We start from the raw sequence: 20445 nt of genomic DNA, 5'->3' as shown, positions 1-20445 counted from the left end.
TCTAAATCGGATGATCGTGTCAAGGAGCTGGTGCCATCGTGCAGGGGACTGTGCCACTTTTTTCCGAGGGCTGTGCCCCATTTTTGGTCGAACCTCACTGGGTGTGTCGAAGCGAATGGCTGATCGCTTGAGGAGCATTTCAGGACTCATCCGTGAGGAAGAGGAGGGGGAGATATGCACAGTGAATGTATGGTAATAAGCAGAATTTGAATCCCTGGGGTGAAACATGTGACAGGAAACAAGCTAAGTGGTGATGCTGTCTGCTCATTGATAACACGACGCCGGCGATCGAGCTCACGTTGGCTTGAGTGGAAACGGCCAAGTCCATTAAGGCCTGTATGGTCAGATGGGAAACTGACTGCTGGCGGTTTTGAGTTTGATCAGCACTTTTGCGACCTGGAACTGGTCCCACACTTTGAGGTGGAATTAAAAAAGCAACGTCGAATTGATTTGTTTCAGCCGCGGCATCGATGCTACAGCGACACCAGCGTGTCAGTCACTGAGGTTCTGTTGCGTAATCCATATCGTTCTATCTAAACATTCCCAGCATGCAACTGTGCAGTATCGCAGATGGCCCCGTTTTAACGATTAAAGGAAGATTACCCGGCGGTGCAGACGGCTAACACTGTAATTGACATGGTGCTCGGAGATGAAGAGAAGAAGAACAGCACTTGATTACTTGAGCGTGAGAGATGAGACCTGATTTGCTGCCCCCTGGAGGTACAAGCTGTCTGCTCCCTGTGTGTGTTATGTATGCCCATAGGTTCGTGTGCTGAAAGAGACAAGGTGATAGCGAGAGGAGGCGACCAGGCCCCGGCCCTCAGCGGTGCGGACAGGCGCTAATAGCACACATCAGCTCTGGTGTGAGTGATGGCTGGTGGAGTGTGAAGAGGAAAGGTTATTGAGCTGGCACGGTCACAGAGTTGAGGTTGGGGGGGGGGGGAAGCAGAAGGAGATTCATCACCTTGTCTGAAAAGCAAGGCCAGAGAAACACTGTACAATAATGTATGAAATGTAAATGTTAGAAATGCAGCTGCTGCTGCGACAGACGATTTCTTGGGTAAACACATCTCACCTCACCGTCCATGAGGAGCCACTTCCATCAAGCAGGAAGCACCGAGTCAACCCACTTTATCAGAGGTGCATTAGCCGAACGTTTACCCAACATAAAAGATCATGTTATCACAGCGAGGGGGCTGAACAAGTAAAGTGGTTTTAGGCCCCAAAGGGCCAAGGAACCGGAGGAAGCAGGAGGGCAGAGGGATTCAGGAGGAGCCCTCTGTGTGTGTGTCTGTGTGTGTGTGTGTGTGTGTGTGTGTGTGTGTGTGTGTGTGTGTGTGTGTGTGTGTGTGTGTGTGTGTGTGTGTGTGTGTGTGTGGGGAATACTTATGCCTCAGTTAAACAAAGTACACTGCCTTCTATTTAACGGTGTCATCAGATGCAACCTTTACTGCCGTACTGTCGAGTGCAGACTGCGAGCTGTCACACTTCACATCGTCGCTGCTGGTGTTCCCATGATGCCTCAGAACAAACTGTAATTGGCAACTATGGAGAATCCCGTCTGTGTGAGGATTCTGTGGTGCAGCGGTTTGCACTGTCGCCTCACAGCAAAATGGTTCCCGGTTTGAATCCGGGACCCTTAAAGGAACCCTTGAATACATAATGATTGGAATGGATGTTTGAGAATTTACATAATTCAATCAGTGGTGATATACAGTGTACATATTGTATTCTGCTTCTTAATTTAGATCGAGAACTATATAATTTGGCCCACCTCACATGCATGTAATATGTTTACCATTGGCGGAGTGATATGATGTCACATGTGAAGTCCAGATGTCTGTGGATTCGGACATGGACCATGTTTGGAGATACACAAACAAGTTCTTTCTTGACTCACAGCCCTAAAGGAAGTGATATCGAGGCTATAGGAGGAAAAATAAAAATAAAGATGGTGGTGCTGATTCTGCAGTCAGGAGAACGTCTCAACAAGGGGACACAACTGTCAAACGTCTGTTATTGCAAAATATCGGATTCAAGACTTAGTTCGAAAAGCTAGAGAGATAGAAAACATGATGCAAATTCCAAGTTGTCTGTTTGTTGCATTAACTTTAGGAAGGTGACATTCTCCTTATCAGTCCACACTCGTCTGATGCTTTTGTCTAATTTTAGTGTCCCAGTGGAGACATTAGTGACCTTACGCGGTGATTTATCCCGTCTGTTTCCATTTGTCCCATTTTACCTTCATACATATGGTGAATGTGGGTAATCGGGGACATTTTGACTTCTGCGACTTATTCCGATATCGGTTTTACACATTAGGACAACAAGAGAATGGAGATATACTCAGAGGAGACATGACACAGCTTTGAGTTTTCTTTGCTGACGAGAAAAAATTATTATAGCGTCATTATTGATTTAATAACTTCGATAAAATATCTAAAAAAAGGTCAAATAAAAAGGGTCTTCAATGGCCGAGTACCTATTTCTAGAGTTCTTCATTGACATTAACTCTTCGATCATAAGCCAGTTTATGTTTGAAATGTTGCCAGGTTGTGTAAATCAATAGATTTCTGATCTGCACTTTCCATTGATTACATTTCTTTGCCAGTCGTCCAGGGCGGTGCTCACTGGCAAACAATTAAACCTTTCTGAAAACACTCTGGAGGAATGTTTGAAAGCTTAAGTCAATTAAATAAGAGTGTGTGTGCGCAAGATTACACAACAACGACTGAGCAAATTGCCACTAAACTTGGTGTCAGGATGCAGTTTATGAGTCAAGGAAGAACCCTTTAAATGTTGTTGTAGATTCAGCATTTTTTTCACTGTTTATCACTTTCTTTAACATTGTTTTTTTGACATTTTCATGAATCTAGATGTAAAAAAAAAAGCAGTGGAAGGCCAGATTACTTGTCTTGTCTTCCCCACCCACAGCCTTGGATTGTTGCTGTTGGGTTTACGTCCGTCCCTGACCCTCTGATTGGCTCTGTACACTCTGAAAAACTGTGATAAACTGAATGCTTTGCCTGAAAACTCCTCCAGGATGTGGTTAACTGCTTTTCAAGGTTAACTAGAAGACAACACAAATGCAGCCTTAGGTTTAGATTCAATACCCAGGCAGTAACTTATTATATCCCACAAATCAGCCAGTGATTTAAATGATTGATTAAAAACATTGGGGGACAATCGTGTTTACCGAGATCTTATACACAAGCAAGATGAAATGCGATGAATACGTTTAAAATTGAAAAGAAAAGATATAAAAGTGCTGTTTTATGTCTAAAGCCCAAAACAATGCTTCACTAAAAGATATAAAAAAGTCCAAAGACTGCAACACACTGTTCATCATCCTCGTGAGATAAGATGAGCTGTCTGGCTGCTGTAACTCTCTTTTAAGACCAGTTCATCAAAGTGAAATCGAAAAGACGTGATTAAATTCTCAGTTTCAGTGGCTACAACAACCTGCAGCAGTCAACTAGATGTACACACTGTTTGCTTTTTATATTCAGGAAGAATCATGCAAACCACACAGACGTCTCATTTATCTGCATAATTTATTTTACAAAGTAGATGCTGTTTTACAGCAGGAGAAGCAGTGGAATAAGTTAATCTATGTTACAAGTGTGTTATGATGCATGTGTCACGTCCGTGGAAATCTTTACTTTACATCCATGGAGCCATCACAGTGGTCTCCTTCTGTACCTGCTGGAGAAAGAAAGACACACATGTTAGCACATTAATCTCTTATAGCTACAGATAAAATGTAAAAACCAGATGTCACAGCCGGCTTGTGTTTTCAAGGACATTTCACCCCAATAAAGTAATGATGATGATGATGATGATAATGATAATGATAATAATAAGAAGAAGAAGAAGAAGAAGAATACATTTTATTTTTATAGCTCTTTTAACAATGCTCACTTTACATTAGTTAATGATAAACAGATTAATACAATTTTCTTCCATTCAGATTCTCCCCTCACTACTATATAGGATAACCAGTAAACTTAATGGATGTGCGTATATTTACACTATATTTCTTTAGAAGCCAGGACGAGCGTCAGTTTACCTTGTTGAGCTCAGGGAACAGCTCTTGAATGGTGATGTCCAATAGCACATATGTGAGCTGAGGAAGACATAGAACAGACAGACGATGAAGAGCATTAAGATCCGTCATCTTCAAATATAAACGTATCACAGCAATACAGCTTTTAAATCAATATGCAAATGCTGAAATGAAGGGCGATTTGACATCACACAAACAAAAGTAGTGTACATAAGTGTCTCATGCAACAGTGTGTACCTATACGTAGGTGTGAGTGTACATGATCAGAGATATATAACATGACAACAGGTTCACATCCACTTTAACTCGCTCATTGACTGTCACAGCTTCTCTCAGCTCTTTGTTTGTTATCTTGACAAATTTATTTCAAGCAGTGAGAAACTCGAAATACGGACAGACGGACAACCGGTTCCCGGCTGTTGTCATGTGCAGAGGCATGAAAAAGAAGCATGTGTGTTTGTACCTGTTTGTTGAGAACTGGCTGTTGCAGTCCATCGAACAGGAGGCCGACGCCTTCGTACTTGGCCTCTTCTCCGATACATTTCCCCAGCAAGTCTAAACAGAAAAGACCAACACGTAAAACTGGCTGCCAGTTCTCACATCGGAATAATTGTCTTGTAATTGGAAAGGACCTTTAAAAGCTGAATGAATACCTGGAATATATCTCATCATTTGTTCATAAGTCCTCTTCGCCCTCTTCTGCTTTTCCTGGGCTGAGCGGGGGGGACTGCTCTCACAGAAAACTGTGTCTAGAGAGGCAAAGAAGATTCCCAATGAGAACCTGTTCAATGGTTCATTAGATTGACTCCACTCTCATGTTTGTGTAACTACATAAGGCAGGAGGTGGTTAGCTTAGCTTAGCATTAAGACTGAAACAAAGGGAAACATCTAGCCTGCCGATATATTCAAAGCACTAATTAACATGTTGTATCTCATTTCCTAATGTACATACAAATAGAAACCTGAAAATGTAGTTTTAGGTAGATCATGTGATAACCAGCTGTTTCCACATGCTTTCAGTCTTTGAGTTAACTTCCTCATGGCCCTTGAACTGGAATCAAATGTCTCATCTCGCTGCCAATCTATTTTGGCCCATTAACAGCTTGTATTTACCAGTATAATTTTTTTTTATGTTAAAATGTTCCTCTGACATTCATGTCAACTTCTCTGATTTAACGGCTGTACCTCTGAGCAGAGTGATGAGCGAGACGAGCCGGTGCTCCTGGACCACCTGGTTCAGTTTGTGCTGGAGGTAATAATCTGTGTAGTTCTCCAGTGTGTTCTTGAATAGGATCCTGCCGCCCATCAGCAGGTGGTGCAGCCAGTCGGGGATATGGAAGACAACTCGGCCTGATAACCACCAAGAAGGACAGAGAGAACATATATATATAATATATAATATATATATATATATATATATATATATATATATATATATTATATTATATATATATATATATATACACACACAGATTCTTATCTATGTCTTTTACTGCAAATAGCATTTAAACACTTCAGAGCTTGTTTCAGAAACATTCTTTAAAAATATAAATAATGTTTATTATTAATAATACAAGGGTATTCGAGTTAACGTGGGTAAATACTATTCAAAAATCGTTTTATCCTCAAATATATCTATGCCACAACATCTTTCATTTGTTGATGTTTCATATTATGAGTGTGTCACAGATACGCAATCATTAAATTGAATAGAATTTTGATTACCTTATATATGAATAGTAAAATGAGTAGTATTCTATGATGTGTTCTAATATTTTTACAAGCTGATAAAATAAATCCACTGACATCGTAAAACCGACAATAACATCCTGCTGCGTGTCTACAATAATAATAAAATGTGTGATAAACAGTGTGTGATGGACAGATTGTAATAAACACACTTCACTTACCCAAATACATTAGGTAGTCATACACGCCTTCGACCGTGATCATCTCCATGAAGTAGTTCTGATTGTGTCTCTTCTCGGTCAGTTCCGATCGGTTGGCGTTGTTTTTGAAGACGTCGTTGAACAGCTAGAAGAGAGGGATTTATATTAGTTTTCATATTATAGCTCATTTAAAACCAACATATATTTCCTGTTGTGAGTGACTGACAGAGCTTTACTGAACGAAATGCACGGCTTCAGTCAGACTAGGTCACAACCTTGTAAAGCTGCACAGTGTATGGTCAATATGTGAAATCGTGGATGTAGTTGAAAACTGTTACATCAAGTGTCAGTCGGCTGAAAAGGATATACAGAGTTCTGACATTTCGATTTCTAACCTTTTTGTCATTTTCCGATGTTGGGCTCAGGATAGTGAGCTCGGGACGGCTCGGTTTGGGTTTGGGAGATTCACAGGAGTTGAAGAACGACTGGATGAAAGGCTCCAGATGTTGCCCTTTCTGTCCAGAAAACACAGCAGACAATTGATATAAGTTACAGCGAGAGTATTATTTCTCTAAAAGATGCATTTGTCATGTCAAAATATTCTTTGAGTCTAAGTTGATGTTTGTGCCAAATTTGAGGAAATTCCCTCAAGTTGTTCCAGATATCTTGTTCATAATAATAATAATAATAAAAAGGTAAAACATTCTGCAGAGTGCTATACCACCCACCCCCCCCCACACACACACACACACACACACACACACACACACACACACACACACACACACACACACACACACACACACACACACACACACACACACACACACACACACACAGTACCTCTTTTATGAGTTTGCTGGGAACGGACTTGATGATTTTCCCTGTAAAGTATAAATATTTTATCTCAGTGATGTAAAGTTCAATATCTTTTCACAAGGTCAAGCTGATCAAACATTTTCAGCCTCTTTCACTCTCTGAAAACATGACGATCCATCTCTCTGGTCCTCGTCACGTTCTCTAACATCTGCCTCATACTGTACCCAGGTTCACTTCAGGCAGCATCTTGTCCAGGAACTGAGACCCCATACTGTGAGGAGACAGGAAGTCGGCCAGCAGCTGACTGTTGCTCAGCTCTGGATGCTGGAGAAGTTTCTGCAAAGAAAATACATGAATATGCATGATGTCGGAAATTATGATCTTTGATGGTGGAAAATCGTTTACAGGATCCAAAATGTATTTTACACTAAAACTGACCACTCACAGCGCTTTACAGTACAGTTTTTTACCATTCACACACATTCATTTATCGCTAGGGGCAGCAGTTTTTCTATGAGTACGGTCAGTATCTTGCCCAAGGAAACTACGATATGCAGAAGACTGGGATCAAGCAGCCAACCTTCTGGTGAGAAAACGGCCCGCTCAACCCCCTGAGCCACAGTTGCCCCCAGTTGGGTCAAAGCAGACACAGTATATTTTACACTACACATGTTTTACCCATTTTGTGACTTGACTGACTTTTGAGGGTTAAAACTTTATTTTATTGTTTATTTATATTTCAAAGGCTACAAACAGAGTTTATTGCTTTTAATTTCCAGCCTTTCCTGTCCATTTAATTCATAAAGCTTTTAAAATCAAGTGGGTATTTTCAAATTTTTTCCTGTGGTCAGTTATGTGATGGTTTTGTCATGATGCTCTTCCAAGGAAAGACTACAGACTGTAAAGATGGACGAGTTATGACCTATACTGCACCCAGCCACCAGATGGCGATCGAGACACTTTAGCTTGACTTTCGAGGAGCTGTCACAGAGTTCATCTTTATTTACACAATCTACTGGAAGGACCAGATTCTTCCCTCGGCGGTGTGTTCAAGGACACTTTGAAAAGGTAGACGTTGTTGTCAATCTCAGTTTGCAAACAATCTTCAGTTGTGTAGATTCTGTCATTTTTCTTCTAAATCTTGTGACAGCTAATTCTCAAACCTAGTTTTCAGCAACCTTGACTGCACGGCTAAAGAGAGTGGATCGCAACCCCCCCCCGACTCCAACCTCTGTCTGAACTCTGTCACTCATTCTCTCTGTCATTTCCACTGTGATTTGAAATGCTACACACGTGAGACAGAGAGATCATTTCTGATTTCTAATCTGTCCATTGTTTGGTCACAACATACTTTTTTACAATTTTTCCTGATAGGTTGAGATTGACCTCTAGAAAAAGGTTGTTTTCTGCCAGTGACGTGTTGCTGCTGAGATTCTAGTCTAGAAAGATTAAGACTGTTTCCATTTAATCTTGATGTCAGTGCTGCCTGTTCAACCTGCCACATCAACTCTCTGCAGTGGACACAGGATTTTATCGGCTTCAATCGGCAGTGATGGAAAAGTGACACCCGGGTGAAGGCGCCACTTTGGCAAAGGCAGCGAGGTGAGAGAAAAAAAAACCCTGTATATATCCACTCACTTATTATAAAAGAGGTATTAAAGTGCTTTAGAATTACAGTATATATATATTTATATAAAAAGGACATTAGACTTGTTTCATATTTAAATTTGTTATACATGTCTCATGCACTTGCTTGACAATTATATGACCCCACTTACACTGCAGAGAGATTTCAGTGTGTTTAAATAATCTTCATCTCCTTGCAGAAAAACTACAGACAAACAGAATCAAACCTAATAAAACTCAGTGTCTTCTACCTGAAGGTACTCCTGGAAGTCCACCCGCTTGGATGTGAGAAACTCATAATTCTTGGGGCCGATGATTCTCTTCGAAGGCAACTGTGCATCCGGAAACGAGCCTGTAGAGGGCGCAAGATTTCACAGAAAGGAACGCTGAAAAAATATTAACAGAGAAAAAGTCTTCCGACCCCTTTCACTGCACGGCTGTCAATTCCCTGCTCCACTTAACCATTTGTTCTCCCCTTTCCATCAATGTGATTTACTTCAGACTTTATAATAAACCCTAACTTGGAAGCAATGATCAATAAATTCTTAAGAGTCCATGAGATCATTTTGGTGGTGAATTAAAAAAAAAAAGAGAATGCTTAGTAAAGCCAGATAACCTCAGAGCACAGAACTAGAGAAACAATGAGGAAACTTACCATGAAACTCAGTCAGTTTTGACTCAAGCACGTAGAACTCCAGGTATCTTCTGTACACAGACCAGTGCTCAGTCTCATGTCCGACTGCGGAGAAACACAGAAGAGATATTTTACTGGAAGAACAATAAATACATATAATCCAGTGCTTGCCACAGGTTGAGAATTTACACTCACAGAGCTTGACAGTACAAGTCACATTCAATCATTCACACACAGAATCATACAGCGCTTCAAGATGCAGCAATCTTCCTATTACACACCATTCATACATTGTCAGCACAGCTGTCTAGAGCAATTTGGGGATCAGTATCTTGCCCAAGGACACTAAGGTAAAACCTTCGAACCAAGCAACTGCATTGCTGGTTTGTGTTAACCTCTCTAAATCCATATGATGTGCATGGAAAGACTTGGGAGGACAACGTAAACAAAGGTCATTTCCTGTAGCTACAATTTACAGATGTCCCCTAAAGGCTATTGGTAGATGCAAGCTCGGCAAAGCAGCCCGCGGCTCCCACTGTTACTGCAGCATATGCAACTAAAACAGGAAAAGATCAATCTTACATTAGAACACATCATTCACTCTATACAAACTAAGTCCTTTAATCAACCTGGTCGGGTCTTAATCTATGTGAGTGGACCAGCCAAGTAGAGTATGTGAAACCCTGAAATCTAGTTAGATTCACTGCTGCTTGATGGATCTCTGCATGTTGACACATAGAGCAATGAGAAGGAGAACTCAGGTCTCTGTTTGGAAAGAGTCCTGCTTTGGTTTCTGTGTGAAACGGACATCGGTAGAATCTACCTTTTTATCTGTTATTGGCCAGATCTTCCTCATGCAAGATATTTTCTAACTCAATGGGACTAACCAGGTTAAATAAAGGCTAATATATAAAAAATTAATAAATTCGAGTTTTCAAGAAAAACACAGTAATGGAGCGATGCTTGCGAGCTAGCTCAGGCACTCAACTCAACCTGCACTGCTCTGCACATGGGACATGCCTCAATCTCCACTATTCTCTATCATACCCCAACCTGCCCTGCGTCATTATCACTGCCTGTCAATTCAGACCCTCCACCACTCCAGCATCCACCTGCACGCTCTGCCAGGGGTCGAAGATGTTTGCTCATCACTGCCCTTTATCTCTATGTGACCATATCTGGAAAAGTGATGAGTTTAGAGCCGGGACAGAAGGACGAGTCCCATTCAGCCTCACCTGCCTTCCTGTCGTTGCGCTCCACGTCGATGCAGAACACAGGGATCCTTTCTCTCTTCACGTCGTCATCGTAGAAGTCAATGTACGGGATGGTGATGTTCCAGGCTGAGAGGTTTCGAGGGGTGCTGGGGGTAGAGGCTGCCTCCATGGGGGAGTCATCCTCCAGCACCATCATGGCCTCCTCCACCTGGGATGGAAGAACGTGAGGTTAAGGTCTAGCAGTGAACTCTGAATAAACAGGTCAGAAAATGTTTAGGTCTTAAAAGTCATTGTTTGAGACTCAACGACAAATAAGGGAAATGGAAAAGTAAAGCATGAGCATGTAAACTCATGCAGTGCAATCATAAAAAGAGAAAAGGAAGTACTGGAGAAATTTAAGTCCAACTGGTTCTTCAGAACAGCTCAATCGCTATGTGGACTCATGTAAATGGAGGCTGGATACCACTGATTTAGGACTAAATACTCTGACACCAGCAAAACCCAAAACTCTGGGAGAGAGACTTGTTAAACTTTCTTTTCTTTACTCACCAACGCCCTCGAGTGGTAAATGTTGTGGTAGTGTAACAGAGAGCTTCAGTTTGCTTTGTTTCTCTCTGCAATATCTTGATAACTTAAAATTAGAATGGAGTGATTTTTACAAATGACTTTGTTGGAGAATGAATGAGAGAACCTTCCACTGCTCATCATTTAAATCAGGAATCTAATCTGACAAAGAACTGTTATCCATTCCCTATACCACTTGTTCTCCGAGGGTCGTGGGGGCAGCTGACATTGGGCGGGGGACACTCTGGACAGGTTGCCAGCCAATCCCAGGGCCAACGTGCAGAGACAACCCATTCACTCTCACAGTCACACCCAGGGTCAATTCAGAATCTCAAATTAACCTAACTTCCATCTACATTTCTTAGGACTGTGGGAGGAAACTGGAGAACCCGGAGGAAACCCACGCAGACAAAGGAAAAACAGAGAGACCCAGACTAAACCGGGATTCGAACCAGGAAGGCGACCATTCTAACCTCCAAACCACCGTGCCGCCCGAGAACCATCATCCTGTGACTATTTGCACTTTACATCACACAAAAAATTTAGTGTTCCGATTATTTTTACATCAGTCTCACCATGTCATCCTCTCCCTCCACCAGCCCATAAGATGGCAGCATGGCTCCCTCCATGGTTGTGCTCTTGAACACTCCTTTGATTTTGCTGCCGATGCGGCTGATCCCAAAGGACTCGCCCCTCTTTGCCGTGTTCCTGCAGGACAGACAAAGAGGTTGTTGGACGATGCACGATGGAGGAGATGTGCAAGGCTTCAGCAAAGCTTACGCCGTTTGATAAAAGTTACACAGAAGATACTGTGGAGGAGAGAAGGGGGAGGTAGGAGCAGCGCACGAGGAAGAAAATGACGATTGTACATGGAAGGAAAAAGCTAAAGAAACCAAATCCAAAGCCAATACATCTATTTACAACCATTTCACAATGTCTGGGTTTGTCTGTTATAAACACTGCGGGGCAAAAAGCAAACACAGCACACAGCAGTGATTTCATGAAGCGATGTCTAATTTGAAGGGGATCAAAATTGTAATAAAAGTGATCAGTTGCCGTTCAACCAGAAAACAGGTGCTCTGTGCCAGTAAATAAAGTAAAAATGGTGACATACCGAATATACAAGGAGCTGAACACTGAAAAGTCACTGCATTGTCAAAAACAACAGGGAGTGTTTAGTCTGAACAAAACAACAGGGTCGGATAAAGGACACGTGACAAACAAAAAACAGGATCCACATGCAGCGGTCCCACCATGCAGGAGTCGGGCTGAGACTGGGGTCACGTGAGGGGAAACTGGACGGCATGACATCACACTGAGCGACCTGCGACACACAGATGGCCCCTGACTTACTTCGGTGATGAGTGGCGGTGGGATAGCGAGCCGTACGGGAAGGTGGTGAACGTGGACTGGGCATGGAGGGAATTAAGAGATGCAGGTGAAGAGCTGCCAGAGGCGGTGAACAGTGAGGACGGGGACTCGGGGCTCCAGTCCCAGGGACTACGAGCAGAGCAGGGTCAGGTTCCCGAGGGCGAGAGGAGGGAGAGGACCATGGATCATACCAGGCAGGCATTATGGTGGTTGCAGAATCAAGAGTGGACACACGGTCACAGACACAGCATGGTGGTGGTAATACATTGATGCAGTAATAGGCGGACGAATGGGCAGAGTGGAAGGGGGTGGTTACTGAATAGCAGACATGGAGGGAGTTTAGTAAAAAACGGAGAGGCAGTAACGGCCATTGTCTACTAGTTCTTCTGCCTCATTAGATTTTCTGCATTCACAACTACATTGCTTTATGACTAGATGTAAAATCTGATACATGGAATAAATCACTTTCCTTCCCTTAGTTCTCCCTCCCTGAGAGGTTTCCTTATGTTATTTTGGAAGCGTGAAAACGTACGTCTAAAATACAAAGTATGAAAAACAAAGCCTAAACTCCTCCCATCCCTCCCCTCCAAAAGTCAATTTTGATATCACGTCTGTCCAACACCACTACTTTTGATCAGCTTAGTTAACATTCGATTAACGACGTCTCATGATTATCATGGTTGGCTGATTAACCTTTCTACATCTTCTCTCATTTGCTTTTAAGCACAGAGTAAAACAAAACTGTAATTAGATTAGAAATAAAATCATATACATTCTTTGATAGTGCTTGTTGAACTGAAGCCCTGGTTACAGTGGACCCGGGGAACAGTGAATTTGTAAAAAAAATAAAATAAAGGCGAGGCAATTCTCTGTCGGAGCAGTCAGGCAAGAATGGAGTGTAGTTTGAATCTTGCGTGCAGCAGCACCGCGCAGCAAGCCACTGTTTTGATCAGCACACCGATGCCTTATACTCACCGAATGTCATCCATACTCAGGCTATTTCTGGAACAATATGCACAAGGAGTTAGTGGCAGGGCCCCGTGGCCACATACACACCACGCCCCGTGAGAGAAACATGACATTCGATCCCTGGGCTCAACTCAGTTTACGTCTCATTTTAATTTCATTATGCTGCAGAGTGAAAAAATATATTTTATTGCTAATTTAAAGCTTATTTTAGACCATTGAGACCAAATGTGCATGCATTCATATTTATATGTGCTGCAGCTGCCACATGCTGTGTTATTCATTCATACTGCAGTGGCCAGTCTAATACAGGGAATTGTGAACATTTAAAACATATATTTATCATCAGTAAAATTAACTAACCCTTGAAAAAATTTAATTTGGATTAGACAAACTTTAGTTGCATGTGGGTGCAAACATGGATTCATTTCCTGCCTAAAAAATTAACTACCAGTGAGTCATTCTGTGTGTAAATTGCACAGAATGACTTAGGCTTTTGATACTAGATTATCAGAAGTCACATGTCACATAATTTAAAATCGTGGTAAACATTATAGAAAAATATTTTTTTATGTTACACACAAACAGAAACGTTGCTGAAGGGAAACCGACCTGCTCATCTTCGAATTCCTGGCGGGGGACTCGGCCCCTCGCAGAAGCTGCCGAAAGTACTGGAGGACGACACGGAAAGAGAGAATGAGCAGAGAATTTAAATCAATCAAACACTGCAACGTATGATACATTTGTGTGTACAAACAACATTAGAGAAACGTAATCTATCGGGTGACTTCTTTTGATCTTATTAATGGTTATTATGACCGCACAATTTATTTTCGAGCAGCAACAGGAGCGTGAACAAAAAGAATCAATCAATCTCAAATTATTTTCCAGACACACTACTCATGCAGGGCAGTGGCCTGCTGTGGACAATGGCCGAGCAATAGTCCACCCAGCTGCATTCAATGAGACAGCGACTGAGGGGTGAAATTCGGCTTGGCAGCTTGGCATGGCGCCAGCGTCGGCTCATTGGCCAATCGCGCCTCCGGTATTGGTGACATGGACGACTGCGGTTGGTGGCTGGGCGATCGGAAGAGGATGGCGCAAGAGAGTCAGTGAATTACAAATCAGCTCTAATTCCAGCGTTTGACCGATTTAGCTTTACTTCTGACACACAAACATAAATTCAAACGCTTGGGGATATTAAGATTCAGCCTGAAGTGAAGCGAGCACCACAGATGTAAAAGAGGTGGATTGATAAATTTGTTTGAGCTGCAGACGGGGTGTTGTTAAGCTGTTTTATATATATTATTATTTGTTTGTGCTAACCTCATCGCTGTGACAGAACATGGGGGTGAAAACATTCTCCAGGAGGGACAGGACGTGTTCATAGGCTTCAAACAAACACCTCATGGTTTGCAGTTTCACCACCTCTGGATACGGGCCCTCTGCAACTGTGGAAATAAAATAATATTTATCATCACAGTAATTAAATGTCCAGTAAGTATTTGTGCTTCTTCAAGATGAAATTAAAGTCATCTTAGATCATTTGATTCGGAGAGGATCCTTATCGCTCACTATTGCGTATTTCTTCCACGATAAAGGGGTCGAAGCGGATCTTGTCAACGCTCTCGTCCAAACAGTAGGTCTCGTAGATCTTCTTCACCTCCTCGTGGAGCATCATCTTCTCCGAGTCTGACAGCTCAGGGCGAAGTATCCTGTCGTTGAACTCCTCTGGGAATAGTCAGACATGTCAAAGTCACAGTGTAACAATGCAAACCTCTGTCTTCAGTAAGTTTTACTGATGATTTCAGACGGATATGGTTGAAATTACAGCACCTAAAAACTTCAAGTACAGATTCCTACTTAAATCATATAACTTGTTTTAAGTGCATTCACAATTTCAATTTTAGAATATAAACATTTCAGGCAATGTTGGTCCTATGCAGGCTTACGTGTCCTCTTTTGGGAAGCACTAGGAAACACTTACCGACTGAGAGGCAGAACTGGAGCACATGCACGGCCCCCTCTTGCTTCAAAAAGTTCATAAACCGAAAGAGGAGGTCTTGCTGTTCTCTGATTTCCTTCAACTCAAGCTTTAGCACCTGGTCAGACAGAGAGAGAGAGAGAGAAAGAGAGGAGTGGCTAAGTAAAGAGAGAAATCAGTGTGTACTGTTGCATGCTACTGTCACACACAGTGTCCAGTGACTTGCTCATGAAGTGCTTTAAATTGATCTTGTACTTATTTATATATCTAGAAATTAAAAATTACTTTACCACTATATTCCATGTATGAGAGGAAACACTTACTGAGGGCTTTTTGCTTCGAGTGTCAGAATATTTCTGCAGGAAAGGAACCAGCGTTGAAGCTGGCTCTGTGGCGACTTCAGGCTTGAGAGACAAACATAGATAGAAAACATCCCATTAACCCATAAATGATCTATACTCAGTATAAACTTTATATATAGACATGGATGCAATTAGAGCTAGAGCCTGATTGATTTAATCGGCATATCTGCATTTATGTTTGCCAGTACGCTGCGGTGTGAAAAGTTGTTTTTCAGAATAAATGATAAAGAAAAGATGTGCATTTATGTTCATATTTTACTTTTTTTTTTAAATATTTTCTTAGTTCAAGTTCTATGTATTTGGTTGTGTTTGTGTTTGTTGTTTTCATTAATAGTATTTTTTTTTTTTTTTTAAACCTGAGCCGACATATAGACATCTGAAATTATGAGTTGAAATATCAACGTATACTTACAGGGGAGTTGTCGATGTATATCAAAAGCAAATGATTCACTGTGTCCTGAAACAAAAACAAAAATCATGCAGAACACGGTTGCTATTCCTGGTGTTCGAACAAAGAGCATCTTTGTCTACAACTTACATGCTCATGATGGACACTGATCAACATTCTTGCTAAATAGAATAAATCAAATTGAGCCCTTAGTGGGTCTACAGTACACTCACAGGATCAGCCAAGTAGTCCAGTGAAGGAAGGAAGACAGAACCAGCCAAGACTTCTCTTATTAGGAGAGTAAGAGATCTGAGAGGAGCGAGGGGATAAGGCAGCAGGAAATAAGAGAGTGAAAGAGTAAAGAAGGATCCTCAGCTACTAGAACAGTTAAGTCTGCAGATGGTGGGATTATTTGTAAGTCGTTTTGAGGAATATATGAGGGCACTGCATAGCCGTTACGGTCACAGCTGTGAGTTACCTGCAGTCTGTAGCCTTGGGAGGCAGGATGTAGGGGAAGAGCATCTCCGTCAGCTTCCTGAGGTAGAGGAGCTCATCTCTGCGGCTGCGCAGGGCTACGTGGAGGTCGGGACCGTATTCCTCCAGAGCAGCTTGCTGAAGGTGCTCTGTGAGCTTTACTACAGAGAAGAGCAGGGGGGGAAAAGGAGTTAGCCTTTTCATGGTGAACATAAAGAAGAGGAGTCAGCGGGTGACGCATGTCAGCACTACCTTTCTGCCTGGCTTTGCTTATGATTTCAATATGCTTCATGGAAACTTTAAGAAGCTTTTGTGTGATGAGGGATGCCACATCCACCTGAGGGAGAAAAAACTTATATTGAAAAACAATTCTGTGAATCAGCATCCAAAGATTTCATACGGCCTAGTTTTTTACCTTCTGGGTTCGTCGCACTAACACAGCTGAGAAGAAACGCAAAGTCACTCTCAGCTCGTCAACAAAGGCCTCATCATCGGTGATGTCTCTGAAAGAGAAAAATGTCACTTCAGTCCCCACATAAAACTCATTTTACTGCCTCAATTTTTATTATGACGGAAAACTAAAAAGAGAAAATGGCTTACCTATACCAAGGATATACAAAATTTTCCAGAACAAGCTCTAGAATCTTGAAAAAAAAGCAGGAAAAATAAATAATAAATGTCAATAAACAATACAAGTAATTTTACATTCAACTTTAACAAAGTTTGATCCGTGCATGTATTACCTCTGATAGAGAAGCATCAACCTTGGAGGGAACTTTCAGGTCAAGCCATGGCTGATAGTTTTCCAGTAATAATGTCGGTCTATCGATAAAAAAAATCCCAGTATTACACAAAGAGAAAAGCGTTGGAATCCTGTCTGACCACAAGGCGGTGGTGTAACATTTTCCATAGCATAACAAACCACAGTGTGTTAGTGAGCAAACACAGAATGCATGTTGTCAAACTGAATGCAAGGAAATCCAAGTGAAATAGTTTAAGAGCTTCACAGTGAATCTAAGTGACTCTTTAGACAGTTTAATGTCCTGTTTGCTTCTAAATAACTAGATTTTTACGCAGCAGCATGGGAATATATGGTAGAGGGTGTTGGGTGCGCTAGAGTTTGTCTCATCATCATAACTATTGTTGACACAAACAATGAGGTCAAAACACAACACGGCACAATACGTTTGTGCCTTCAATGTTTTCATATGTCATTCAGTTTTGCCCTTTTATACATCTACATCTGTCTTTATGTTACAGGTTGTTTTTTTTATCATCAACCTGCCAGGAACCGCTGGTGAAAGCTGGCCGGCATGGTTAAATTTGTCACAATTACATGTTGGACTTAAAGGTTCAGTGTGTAGAATTTAGTGATGAAGTCACTAAACCCCCCCCCCTCCAAACATGAACCTGTGGTAACCTTCAGTTGTTGTAAAAACTCAAGCGGTGTTTAGTTTGTCCAGTCAGAGCTACTGTAAAAAAACATGGCGGCCTCCATAGAGAGGATCCTCTCCTGATGTAAATATAAATGATTAAATATAAAAGGCCCATTCCACAGTAAAGAAAACCACAATTCGTACAATTTAGATAAAACACACTCGTGAAAACATCACTATGGTTATATTATATTCAATTTCTGCCAATACATCCCTTTCACCTAAATCTTACACACTCAACCTTTAAGTAGGCATGTTAATCAATGTGTATTTTCCCTTTTTAATTAAACAAACATTACACAGAAAACCTTCTCAACCTCCACTGTGCTACAACACAACCAGGTAACTCACCTGTGTCTTTTGCACTTGATTTTTCCACAAACAGCACAGCTGTGTCCCAGTGGAAACAGCTCCTGTTGGTACGACTGCAAGAGAAATAAAAAACAGTAATAATGGGGATCCTGCCCTTCATTCACCCTGGCTGCAAATGGGACTTAATCATAGGGAATTTATGCGAAGCCTATATGCCTCTGCCCTACCTTGGTCTTTGGTTTGATGGAGACGAAGATGTTGGGCAGCAAAGACTCAGGCCCCAGAGAGCAGTAAAACGTGACCACTCCGGCCAGGAAGGACCAAAACACGATTATGATATGAATATATCTGTGCAGAGAGAAGACATGTACTGCAGATTTGGGGGGGCTCACAGATATTTAAACAGTACACTCTGATAACAATCAATGTTGGAAGTGTAAAAGTGATCTGGGCACATGATGTGGGAGTGTTCCTTGGTTCATCCATTCTCTTGAGAAACATCAGGTATTGGGGGACTGGCTAAGATCAGCTCTACCATTAAACCCCATTGAAACCTAATGCATCGAACTGCAAATTCAGTATTTCAAAAGTTGGTCTTCTCACAGCTACAAGAGTGCTGTTGAAAAACTAGGAGCATCCTATGCGTCCCACAGCAAATGAATGGATCAATGAAACGATTAAGATTTCATCATATGAACACATGTTGGGGAAATAGGAGAAATGTAACCATGGGACCACTTCTGGCTTCATGTAAAGCTGAGCCTATGAAATGTATATGTTAATTAATGACATTTATCCCCAGTGTTCATTGTTGGATTTGATTTGATCTCCCTTTATACTGCTGGCAGGTCGACCTCCACCATGTTTAATAATCTGTACTGTACCTCCTGTGTGGTACCCTGAACTGTCTCTTTGCACAAAATCATAATAAACATTTGCATTACAAGAAAACACGTGAAGTAGCCTGGATAAAGCGATGCATTTACAGAGTACTCTACCTGTTCAGCAGCACAGTGCACATCAGCAGGAGCAGCAGCAGGAAGCAGAAGACTGGGTACTGTCGGCCCAGCTCTCTGACCCGGTCCAGCTTGATCCTGCTGCGGATCTTACGCAGAAAAGCGCTGATGCATCCCATCCTCGCCTGTGCATGTGCAGCCTAGTGCGGGTTACTGAAACATGGAGGGGGGGGGCGACCGTCTGAGTGTAGTAAACAATGGTGTGCAGCAGCAGCAGCAGCAGCAGCACCTCACAATCACGTCATTCAGAGCGACCGTCCTGCTTCGTGTACCGAGCAGGTTGTGTTGTTGTAGTCAGCCATGGACCGCAGCCCTTACTTACTGTGCGACTACGGTGGACGCTACGGGCCATTTTCCGCCGTCGTCCGGCAGCGACACCGTCGTGAGTGAGCAGAATAAATGCGGTGGAGGTGCAGAGAACAGCTGGAATCCACCGCTGGATTAGGAGTAGCTGCGCAGACCCGGGCTCTCCGGTGGGGTTTTAGCGTGTGTTCGGCTAGCGGCCGCTCCAGCTGTCATCTCTGTCCGCCGAGGGGCGTCGGGACCCGGGGCCGCCTGCGTGTGATGTCACCTCCGCTGCGTTTCCTCTGAGAACCGCTCGCTCCGGTAGTTTCACAGGCGAACAACGGTCTCTGACATTAAGGCCCCGGCAGAGGGTCCCACACATCCAGGGGACGGAGTCAGCGTCCTACCGCCGAGTTTCATTTGTGTTACTTTCAGTGTAAATATCACTGTGTGGTTATCAGCTCACCATGACAGTTTATTGAGGTTGACAAAATACATACATTTGATCATATTACTGGTAATGGGGTGTGTGTTACTTAACACGGAACAAACATTGGAAACATAACCGCCTATTAATTAGTTCCGCTTTATTGGCCACCCACATCGCTGCTGTTCCCATGGTTACACGCAGATTTCGAACAGTGATCAAGTGTGTTTACGACCGGAAGCTTCCGGGTCAGCTAGTGATGATTCACACGAGGTCACATGTGTAGCTGTAGTTATAACAAGTTGTTTCAAAATATGTTCATGAAGACTTACTGTGATTTAAAATGTAGCTTAACTTCATCAGTATGGTCTCAGGTCAAAGGTTCGAGGTCCAGACTTTTATTTAGGCAGCTTGTCCACTTATGAGAGAAGTGCAGTCGTACTTGTCCAGAATACAAATACTCACTTTAGTTCCTGTATCAATGGCTCAGGGTTGAGGTAGAAAGATGAGTAATTTATATCCTTCCTGAGCCATTAGAATAGACAGGAAGTCTAACATTAGAAAGTGCATACTCGTCTGTTAAGTCCTTCAAATTCTCTTATCTAGAAGTTT

At 42.2% G+C, this 20445-nt stretch overlaps 1 protein-coding gene across 5 annotated transcripts; it reads right to left on the bottom strand.

Annotated features, from left to right (window-relative positions):
• Nucleotides 1-3535: 3535 nt before the first annotated feature.
• LOC117755708 (sorting nexin-14-like) lies at nucleotides 3536-19817 on the bottom strand. Of its 5 annotated transcripts, none has more exons than XM_034575722.1 (31): nucleotides 19444-19817; nucleotides 19104-19274; nucleotides 18333-18453; nucleotides 18145-18218; nucleotides 17101-17179; nucleotides 16958-17001; nucleotides 16773-16860; nucleotides 16610-16694; nucleotides 16362-16518; nucleotides 16117-16192; nucleotides 15908-15952; nucleotides 15457-15537; nucleotides 15137-15251; nucleotides 14725-14880; nucleotides 14476-14600; nucleotides 13762-13820; nucleotides 13159-13185; nucleotides 12166-12312; nucleotides 11388-11520; nucleotides 10270-10456; nucleotides 9056-9139; nucleotides 8652-8752; nucleotides 6999-7110; nucleotides 6799-6839; nucleotides 6351-6470; nucleotides 5977-6100; nucleotides 5252-5416; nucleotides 4720-4815; nucleotides 4530-4621; nucleotides 4070-4126; nucleotides 3536-3702 (listed from the first exon to the last, which is right to left on the bottom strand). In XM_034575722.1, the coding sequence occupies exons 2-31, from the start codon at nucleotides 19238-19240 to the stop codon at nucleotides 3664-3666; spliced, it is 2967 nt and encodes a 988-aa protein (XP_034431613.1). In that variant the 5' UTR covers nucleotides 19241-19274; nucleotides 19444-19817; the 3' UTR covers nucleotides 3536-3663. The 5 variants fall into 5 exon arrangements, with proteins under 5 accessions (XP_034431613.1, XP_034431612.1, XP_034431615.1 ...); XM_034575721.1 differs by having other exon boundaries at nucleotides 3536-3705; nucleotides 19444-19816; XM_034575724.1 differs by lacking the exon at nucleotides 12166-12312 and having other exon boundaries at nucleotides 3536-3705; nucleotides 19444-19816.
• Nucleotides 19818-20445: the final 628 nt, after the last annotated feature.

This window comes from Hippoglossus hippoglossus, chromosome 22 (assembly GCF_009819705.1).
Source record: "Hippoglossus hippoglossus isolate fHipHip1 chromosome 22, fHipHip1.pri, whole genome shotgun sequence".
Taxonomy (NCBI): Eukaryota; Metazoa; Chordata; class Actinopteri; order Pleuronectiformes; family Pleuronectidae; genus Hippoglossus; species Hippoglossus hippoglossus.
Note: the sequence above shows the minus strand (reverse complement) of the source record. Positions and strands in the feature narration are given on the sequence as shown.